At 49.1% G+C, this 9,517-nt stretch overlaps 5 protein-coding genes across 5 annotated transcripts in view; 1 reads left to right on the forward strand and 4 right to left on the reverse strand.

Moving 5' to 3' along the window:
* Positions 1-3: 3 nt before the first annotated feature.
* On the reverse strand, positions 4-1,153 carry METBIDRAFT_29687 (uncharacterized protein). The gene has a single exon (XM_018855460.1). The coding sequence runs from the start codon at positions 1,087-1,089 to the stop codon at positions 259-261; it is 831 nt and encodes a 276-aa protein (XP_018713642.1). The 5' UTR covers positions 1,090-1,153; the 3' UTR covers positions 4-258.
* Positions 1,154-1,714: 561 nt separating this feature from the next.
* On the reverse strand, positions 1,715-3,614 carry METBIDRAFT_9462 (calnexin; the record flags this gene model as incomplete). Its single annotated transcript, XM_018859396.1, has 2 exons — positions 1,715-3,402; positions 3,581-3,614. The coding sequence occupies 2 exons, from the start codon at positions 3,612-3,614 to the stop codon at positions 1,715-1,717; spliced, it is 1,722 nt and encodes a 573-aa protein (XP_018713643.1).
* Positions 3,615-3,944: 330 nt separating this feature from the next.
* On the reverse strand, positions 3,945-4,555 carry ECM1 (Ecm1p; the record flags this gene model as incomplete). The annotated part of the gene is made up of 2 exons (XM_018859397.1): positions 3,945-4,492; positions 4,543-4,555. 2 exons carry the CDS (start codon positions 4,553-4,555, stop codon positions 3,945-3,947), a joined length of 561 nt encoding a protein of 186 aa, XP_018713644.1.
* Positions 4,556-5,648: 1,093 nt separating this feature from the next.
* METBIDRAFT_38284 (uncharacterized protein) lies at positions 5,649-6,218 on the forward strand (the record flags this gene model as incomplete). The annotated part of the gene is made up of 1 exon (XM_018856982.1): positions 5,649-6,218. One exon carries the CDS (start codon positions 5,649-5,651, stop codon positions 6,216-6,218), a length of 570 nt encoding a protein of 189 aa, XP_018713645.1.
* A 2,000-nt stretch (positions 6,219-8,218) lies between these two features.
* The window catches only part of PGA30 (Pga30p), a gene marked incomplete at both ends in the record, with an annotated part of 2,077 nt that continues 778 nt past the window's right edge, over positions 8,219-9,517 (reverse strand). The window contains 2 exons of the mRNA XM_018859399.1: positions 8,219-8,606; positions 8,632-9,153. Of these exons, the coding sequence (XP_018713646.1) occupies positions 8,219-8,606; positions 8,632-9,153 (910 nt within the window). The remainder of the gene's footprint in view (positions 8,607-8,631; positions 9,154-9,517) is intronic.

Genomic DNA, 9,517 nt, shown 5'->3' on the forward strand with positions numbered 1-9,517 from the left:
TTCTTTTTTTTTTTTTTTTTGTATGAGTCATGCTCGGACTTGGTGGCAATAAGGACAGTATATGCCTGGCCAACACGTTCTTATAAATTCCCATATGTCTTTTTTGGACATGCTTCGTCTTTTCTCACCTCCAAGAATCACCAGATTCTATAGGCCCACTTATTCTGAAGCACGACAAGCAAAGCATTTTGCAATACTGTGATTGTGGCAAGCGCCTTTCATTGTGCGAGGTGTATTAAACTAAAAGGGCGTTTTGATTCAAATACGGAAGTCTGCGGCGACCGGGCGGTGGTCGCTCATCCGGAAACCAAAGAAATTTGGCAATACATGGTATCCCCGCCAGTGAGATTTTGAGTCTGCCCAGACGTAGTCAATAATTCCGGTTCCCTCAGCATCGCTGAAGCCAGTGAAGGTGGGTTCGTTTTCGTCGGGATTCAGCATGAACGTGCGACTATCTCTGAAATCAGACTTTTTCAAAATTGCGTAAGGCTCGTCCGTAGGTTGCGTGTTAAGATCGCCACAGAGGAAAGATGGCTCGTCGCCTGCCTCCAACTTACTGATGATTAGCTTCACCAGCTCACGTCTTGCCACCACGCCTTTGTGATCGAAGTGCGTGTTGAGCACCTTCACACTTTGTCCGCTGATTTTGCTTTTCAAAATCGCCTCAGTGACTATCCTTTCCAAAGCAGCATCCCAGCCCACACTGGGCTTGTCGGGCGTTTCACTGAGCCAGTAGGTTCTCGAGGACTCGAGATGCCAGTCTGCTTTCTTGTACAAAATAGGCGCGTATTCGCCCTTGGTCCTGCCGTCGCTTCTCCCTACTCCATAGTACCCCCACTCTTGTCCATCCTTGTTCAAGTGGCTCAAAATGTCTTTTAGTTGGTTATGTAAAACTTCTTGCAAACACACTACGCTGGGCCCATGTCCTGCGTTTTCTTCAATGGATTGAGCAGCAAGTGGCCCCCTGGACTCCCACAGTCTCTCGCCCGGTGAAAGATTTTTGTTGTCAAAGCGAATGTTGTTTGTATAAAGCCTGATTTCGAGTGGCCTGCCGGCCGGAGACCTGTGCCACTGATATGTGAGCAACATGAAAACACACACTAGTGCGGCAGAAATGAAAACATACGGCTTTTTCTTTTTGGAATTTTCTTCCAGCGAAATGGGTAATGAAATGCCCATCTTTTGACTGATGGCGGGAAGAAAGCAGAAGGCAGCGAAACTGGTCATGTACGGAGTATGGGGTAGTGCATTGGTGGTCACGTGGGCGCCGAGTCATCCGACAGCAACAACGTGGGGCGCGCTCAAGAATTAGAACGGCTGGGTGCAAATTGCAGACTTCCATAGTGAACCCAGCCTTAGACATCAGTCCGATATCCGGGCCCAAAGTGGACATCTTGAATCTGACCAGCTATTTTCCACTGAGATTCAAGTGATTATAAAAGGTAAAGAAAAAAAAAACGGAGTTGATTGCAAGATGTTGCCGACCTGGAGTGGCATTTCGGTTGGTTCACCTATTTAAGCTCAAGTAGTATATTCGTGCGGGCCATCGAGAAAAAACCACAAGCAAAGAGAATGAATTTTAAGTCAGGCATGATGCGCTTCCTGAACTGGCCTGGCAGCCACAAGAAGAAAAATGTCCGTTGTTTTCTTTCAACATGCTTTTTGGCGGATGCCCCAGTCGCCAGTAGTCTCGCTGTCTTTCTTTCTGAGTGCTTCATCTGACTTTCCTTGTGGTTGTCCTTGCAGTTTTGGATCCCGTGGCCTTGCCTCTAATTTGCGCAATGATCTCTTCATCAGTAACCATATCTTTTGACTGCTCCTCTTCCTGCTTTGTTGCAGCCAAGCGTTTCTTGTCATGCTCCTTGGCGTCCTCACGCGAATTGAGATACAAGAAAACTAAAACGTTCACTGCTCCAAAAGTGAAGGTGAAAGCAACGACAAAAACAAAGCAGTACACAGCGAAGCGGATAGGGTGCTGCAACATGGTGGTCACAGGATCCACCTGAAAAGCGCCCCAGAGTACCAGGGCTTCCTTGATCTCGGCCGAAAATGGAGATCTTATCCAGGCCAAAAAGCCCGGCTCTTCGTCCATGATGTCTTCGAAAGTCTTTGGCGGCGGCTTGGGCTCGTGTTTTGCCCGTGGTTTCGCTATCTTATAAGCGGCATACTCTAGGTCGTGTTTAAGCTCGAACGTCTCGTTCCCAATGCGCTCAGCTTCTGCCACAGAGTTGCCCAAGTAGATGTTGTCGAACATAACCCCCGACTGCATGCTCCAAACATCAATGCCAATGCCATTGATGGGTCTGAGGCCAATATTGGCGGCCTTGCTGAATTCAGGATTGGCAATGAGTGGCGGCTTCCACTCGCCTTTATAGTCCGGGTTTTCAATTGCGGGCGGACTCCACTTGCCCTTGTACTTTGTGTTCGCGATCATGGGAGGCTCCCATTTCCCACATCCATGGAGGCATTTGGGATTGCGGATGAGCGGCGCTCTCCATTCTCCGTCTTCTTCATCATCCCATTCGTCGGGTTTCGAGGCCTCCGGGTCAGCAATCTGAAAAGGCTCAGACTCGTCGTCATTCCACCCTTCAGGTTTGGGCACGTTCGGATCGGGGATCCAAATCGAGTTGTACACCTCGTCGTAATCTGCGGGTTTTTCCACAGAAGGGTCCGAGATCACCGGTCTGTCGTCCCAGTCGTCAGGCTTCTTTGCATCTGGATCTGGAATCAATTCAGGCTCAGATAACGGCGGCACCATCAAGTTGGCCGAGTTGAGCAAGTTGCCTGCCTTGGCCACCCCGCCATTTATCCTGATTTCCATATCTCCATCCGCGTGCACAACCAAAGTGTACAAGTTCGACAACTGGTCTGTTCTCGCCATGGGCGGAGTTCTCAATCTGCTTTCTAAGCTGTCATCGGACTCATCTTTCTTAGTCAAGAAATGCACTCGGTTTTGGCTGCCGCAAATGTCGGGGCCAAACATGATCTCGTACCTTGAATGATCAGAAAACGCCGGTGGATCCAAATCTGATAAGAGTTTAAGGTACCCGCCCCCACAAGTGATCCCTTCCTGGAATTTGACCTCGAACTGGAGCACCAAATCTTGCCCGTCAGATGTGAACTGGTGGGGCAATTTCCGGGAGATGGCAAAGAAATTGGCCTCTGTCGTCATGACAAGACCCCTGTCGCCTGCAAACCCACCGTATTTATATGCTTCTTGTATCTCCCACTTCCCGAGATACGGCGAACCATCGATTTTCAGAGCAGAAGAAGGGACCCAGCCGGAGTCGGCCAAGTCCAGGCCCAAGAACTGCTCGAAAAAAGAGCTCTCATCTAGAGAGCTTTTATCAAACGGCACAAAGTCCACAGCAGAGGCTAGCCGCAAAAAAGGCAATACACCGGCTAAAAAGTACATCAGCAGGGATAGAACAGAGGGACTATCGAATTGTGTCCTGGTGAATGGAAGACGTCAGAGCTGTGTCCGACAGATTTCCACTGCCTACGCGAATATTACGCCTGCAGGCGACAGCTGCAGGCTGCCAAATGCCTGAGGCACGAAATGCAAAAAAAAAAAACATACAGGCTCCCATTCGACTTGAAAAGGGCATTTCCATTTTTTTTGGAAAGTCCCTACGGATTTACTTGTTCTACAGACCTTGGAGAAAAGGCTAAATACTGGCTGCGAGGGCTGGGCTATCGGGGCCACGCTATCAGATTCGGCCAGATTTGGGGCGGAGACCTGGTAATATCAATGCAAATTATGGCCTACCCTCGCAAACATGGCAAGCCACAGAAATGCGTCTTTAACCGCCCTTTGCCCAGACTTGACCCTACGTCTGGATTCCATATCCACAGGGAGATGCCTAGTATTCCTTTTCTTGCTTGATGCGTCACGTGTCTACTGTACATATGGCGGGGAGCCAGTCTAGAAAGCTCGTTCAAATCTAACAATCAGTCTCCTCGAGCATGTCGAAAATGTTGCCAGAGGGTTTGGGCTTGGCAACAGGGGCCTCATCTTGCGGGGGCTCCTCGGTGGTCGCCTGGTCGCCAAAAAACAGCTTGACGTACTCGTCCTCCTCTTTCTGCTGGGCCTCTTTTTCGCTGACAGCCTCCCCGGCTTTCTCGGCCGGGGCCTCGGTCAAATCGGTTCTAATGACAATGCTCTTGTTAATCTGGTCCCAGCCGGACTTTCTGGCGGTTTGGACGTATCTCGCCTTCTCGATGCTTTGCTGGATCTTGCCGGCCAAAACACCCTCGAGACGGGAGTTCTTCTCGGTCTTGTGCTTAAATGTATGGCTCAACTTCTTGTTTCCCTTTTTCTTGACCTTCTCCAATTCCATCTTCTTGGCTAGGAGATTCTCGTTCTTGATGGTTGTGCGGATGATGTGTTTTCTGACGTCGTCGTTTTCATCTCTCGGGAGGTTTTCTAAAGCCTTGGCCTCTCCGCCAACGTCGATCTCGCCTCTTCTTGCTGCACGACTATGCTTGGAAACTGGGGGTTAGTGGTGCAAATCGAATAAAAAGTTTCACGAAAAGACATACCTTTTTTGGCCATTTCTGATGATTGTGGGTGAGGAGCAGGCCGGCCGAAGCTCATCTAAATAACCAAGCCCTGGGTCTTTTCACGGTGATGCCCTCACGTGACCGCGCTTATCAGGTTGTGCTGTGCGCATTGCTCGGGGCACCAAAAACGGCGAGTGGGGCGGGGATTCAACCCCCACGAAAAATTAAAAAGATCGGGGATGGCCACGATACAGGAAAAGCCGAACAGATGCACAAACCGGGGCCCAGAACAAACACCTCCGGCCTGGGGCACGCGTGCCCGCGCAGAACAGGCCCGGTCACGTGACGCGTGGTCACGCGCGCCGCGGCCAGTCTAGTGGGTTTCTCGAATTTTCTGGTCCGCTAATTTCCCCCACAACAAACAGCCGCCAACACAACCAACCACAATGAACATCTCATCCAATTACGCCGATAAGAAAAATAGTGCCTCGGCCGGGCCCAGAACATCGGCGTCCTCTTTGCTCACTCCGAAAGTCCGGTGGTATCTTTGACTTCGCAATTTATTACTCTGCCACATCCATTTCCGTCTCGCATCAGGGGCACAATATCGTCAGCGCCACGATCGGCCAAAAGGAAGCAGGAGGCCACACGTGCCATTCCGCGGACGACCGGGTGTTGGTGACGTTCACTGATTTTGGCTGCGAGGGCTTTCTTGACCCGCCCGACAATATGCGCTTTGTGGTGGACTTGCTTGATCTTTGTTTCGAGGGATGGGAAGTCGACGCCAGCCACGTTGTCTTGCCAAAGTACACGCGGAACACGCCCCGCCTTGCCCGGTTTCTCGTTGAATTCTGCGACTTCGAGTTTTCGTCTTGCGAGCAGCATGACGTCTATGATTGGATGTGTCTTTCCGGAAGCCTCGGTTAGGCGGCAGCTGCAGAGGAGAGGCTTCATAAATAGAGACTTTTGATGGAAACACGGTTCCGCTTGTAAAGACTAACTTCAGGACATTGCCGGCGGGGATCGTGGGAGGGGATCGTTGGTGGGTCCTGGCCGGCGGGGCCCGGTCACGTGACGCCCGGTCCGGCGAGCGCACTCTCCTTCAGCACCATCAAACCACCGGTTCTCCACGCCCCACATCCACAATGTTGCGCTCCCTTTTCGCCCGCCAGGGCTTGTCCAGAACGGCGGCCTTCAAGCCCCGTCTCTCCAACTTTGCGATGCTCAGGCACGCGTCGGCGCCTGCCGCGCCCGCTGAGGCACAGCCCGACTTTTCGGCCAAGACCGTGAGTTTGGACCGCGAGTTGCCAGACCCTTTTGCAGACAAAAAAAAGAACAAGAAGTACTTTCTTTTATACGGCGTCGGCGTGGCCGTCAGCTGTGCCATTATTTTCAACTACGAGAAGACACAGTCGCCCATCATCAACTCTGTGTTGTACTGTTTGCGCCGGTCCGAAGAAGCCAAGCTGTCGCTAGGACCCAACATTGGCTTTGCGTCCTCGTGGCCGTGGGTGTGGGGCGAGCTCAACGCCGTCAAGGGCATCATCGACGTCGAGTTCAAAGTCAAGGGGGACAAGCAGGTTGCCACCTTGAAGTTGAAGGCGAACAGGGAGAACAAGCTCGTGCCTTTCGAGGTGAAGCACATCTACTTGGAGTATCCCGACGGGAAGCAGCTTGATTTGAGGAACGACCCGTCCATCGATTTCGAGTTCTAGGCCGCGGCGGAAGATTGTACATAGCGACCGCCCAGCACCGAAGCTCCGGGGGTATTTAGGGATATATGAACATAGATGTTTTGCAGAAAAAGAGGCGTTGCAGCAGGGCGCTTTTCCAGGAACGTGAATGATGGTGACGGCCGGCGCCGAGTAGCCGTAGTCGGGCACTGCGAGGCTTATTGCCGACCCGTTTATTCGTCCGGTCGGTCGGGCCAGTCAGGCAAAAGCAATTACGGCATTTTTCATCCTTGCCGGCCCTCTTTTGTGTCACTGGCCAATCTCTAGTCCCGTTCTCTTTATAAACAGCCATGCTCATGTGCAGACTACAGGCGAGGCCTGTACTGTGTTGACGACATACTACTTTCTGAGATCCAAGGCCATACGCATGAGCTGGCCTTGATCTGAGTACATTGGGACGAGCACCAGCTCCTCAAAACGCAAGGTCTTTTGATGGAGCATCTAGGGTGCGGGGAGTTGAGGGAAGGAAAGCACAGGTATGTCGCCCATAGTGGCATAGGGTGAAATTTATAGCCCACGACCAAAATATACGTCATGGCATCTTAAGAAGGGGCCGGTTGCCGGTTCAGATTGAGTTCCATATCTAGAGTTCAGCCGTCTGCGCTGGCGTATTAGCCAGCCGCGAATATGTATGGGGGTTGGAATATTGCACCTGGCCACTCCAAGCCTGGGCGTCAATATGCTGGCGTATGAGGCGTGGGGGTTTTGGCGCCCTGCGGTTATGTCCATTGGAAGAGGCACATGCTAAAAGAGGCGCAGCTGTTACAAAAGCCCGGCTAATTTGGACCATTGTGAACTCGCGGAAACCAATACAATAGATAACTAACTCGGGCAAGTCTTGTGAGACCCGCATCTCTTTCTGGCTACAGTGAGAGGACGCGGTCTGATTGGATTCAGACTAGATTTCGAGAAAAATGTATGGGTGCAGAACGAGAAGTAGAGGGAGGGGTAATTTAGATCAAGGAGGGAGAGGTATATATGGGTACAGGGGAGTGTGTCTAGATACCGAAATACATATAGATGGAGAGTATATTTAGATCTCAATCTATGGATGATGGCTTAGATTGGAGGGCCGGACTTGATACAAAGTCGGCTGGACCAGAATCAATTGACTACGGATTAATTAAGTACGATCGAGTAAATACGAATCAATGAGGTACGAATCAATAGGTGCGAATCAAGTACGAATCACTTAGGTACGAATCACTTAGGTACGAATCAATTAGGTACAAATCAATTAGGTAAGAATCAATAGGTGCGAATCAATTAGATGCGAATCAAGTACGAATCAATTAGGCACTAATCAAGTACGAATCGATTAGAAACGAATCAATTAGGAACGAATAAATAGACACGAATCAATTAGGTGCGAATCAAGTACAAATCAATTAGGTTCGAATCAATTAGGTCAATTAGGTACGAATCAATTAGGAACAAATCAATTAGGCGCGAATCGAGTACAAATCAATTAGGTACGAATCAAGTACGAATCAATCAAGTACGAGTCAATAAGGCGCAAATCAAGTACAAATCAATCAGGTACGAATCAAGTACGAATCAATCAGGTTCGAATCAATCAGGTTCGAATCAATTAGGTGCGAATCAATTAGATGCGAATCAAGTACAAATCAAGTACAAATCAATTAGGAACGAATCAATAGGTACGAATGAAACACAGATCAAACACAGATCACCCACCGGCGAATCACATACCGAGTCGCATTCCCACGGCGGATCTGACGAGAAGGCGCCGCGAGAAATGCCGCCGGGCCTCCAGCTCGGCGAGGCCCAAGAGTGGTCGCATTCCCGGGCCCAGGGCTTCTTTTGGCCCAACACACACGGCTATTTTTTCCTCGCTGGACTCTGCCCGTGTGGGCGTGCCTGTGCATGGCGGCCTTTGTCAGTGTCGGCAAGCCTGAGAATGCAGGGCCACGCCCCGGTTCCAGCTCCATGGAATGCTTTTTTTTTTTTTGGTAGATTAATTAAGCTTCAGCCCGAAAAAACGCCCGCCCCGGGCGGGGAAACCCTGGAGATGCTTGCTGCCCGAAAGTGCCAGGCATGCAAAGTGTTAAGAAGAGCGCCCGGTAAGGCCCCACGCTGGCTGCCAGTTTTTGGAAGCGCTTGGAATAGAGCCCGTGTGTTTTTGGCGTGGACCGACTGCGCAGCGGCCGGGCTTGGCGGGGCTCGCCAGGGCCAGCCCGCGCCGCGGGCCATAGCCGGCCCCAAATTAGACTCTGTGATGCCGCGCACCGGGGGCGGGATTGGAGGGGCCCGGCTGGAATAGTGGAAGGGAATGGAAGTGTGTTGGCAACAGGAACAGGAAGGGGAACAGGAAGGGGAATAGTGATAGAAACAGTAGTAGTAATAGGACTACGAATAGTAACAGTAATGGGACTAGTAATAGTAATGGTAATGGTAATGGTAATAGGAACAGTAAGGAATAGTAATAGTAACGGGAATAGGAACAGTAGTAGTAATAGGGACAATAATAGTAATAGTAATAGGGACAATAATGGCAATAGGGACAATAGTAGTAATAGTGATAGGAACAGTAATAGGAACACTAATAGGACTAGTAATAGGAACAGTAATGGTAATAGTAATAGGAACAGTAATAGAAATAGTAAGTGAAACAAGAATAGGACTAGGAATAGGACTAGTAATAGTAATGGTAATGGTAATGGTTATAGGAGCAGTAGTAGTAATATGGACAATAATAGTAATAGTATTAGGAACAGTAATGTTAATTGTAATAGGAACAGTAAGATGAATAGTAATAGGAACAGTAGTAGTAGGACTACGAATAGTAACATTAATAGGACTAGTAATAGGAGCAGTAATGGTAATAGTAACAGTAATATGACTAGGAATAAGAATAGAAATAGGAATAGTAGTAGGAACAGTAGTAGTAATGGGACTACGAGTAGTAACATTAATAGTAATAGTAACAGAAACAGTAACAGTAATAGTAATAGGACTAGGAATAGGACTAGGAATAGGACTAGGAATAGGACTAGGAATAGGACTAGGGATAGGACTAGGGATAGGACTAGGGATAGGACTGGGAATAGGACTAGGGATAGGACTAGTAACAGTAATAGTAATAGGACTAGGAATAGGACTAGTAATAGGACTAGTAATAGTAATAGGACTAGTAATAAGAACAGTAATAGTAATAGGACTAGGAATAGTAATACTAATAGTAATACTAATAGGACTAGTAATACTAATACTAATACTAATACTAATACTAATACTAATACTAATACTAATACTAATAC

The sequence above is a fragment of the Metschnikowia bicuspidata genome (assembly GCF_001664035.1).
Source record: "Metschnikowia bicuspidata var. bicuspidata NRRL YB-4993 chromosome Unknown METBIscaffold_1, whole genome shotgun sequence".
In the NCBI taxonomy this organism is placed as follows: Eukaryota; Fungi; Ascomycota; class Pichiomycetes; order Serinales; family Metschnikowiaceae; genus Metschnikowia; species Metschnikowia bicuspidata.

Bases quoted from the DNA above. Each gene is read 5' to 3' on its own strand.
- METBIDRAFT_29687 (XM_018855460.1), bottom strand. From the start codon at position 1,089: ATGTTGCTCACATATCAGTGGCACAGGTCTCCGGCCGGCAGGCCACTC.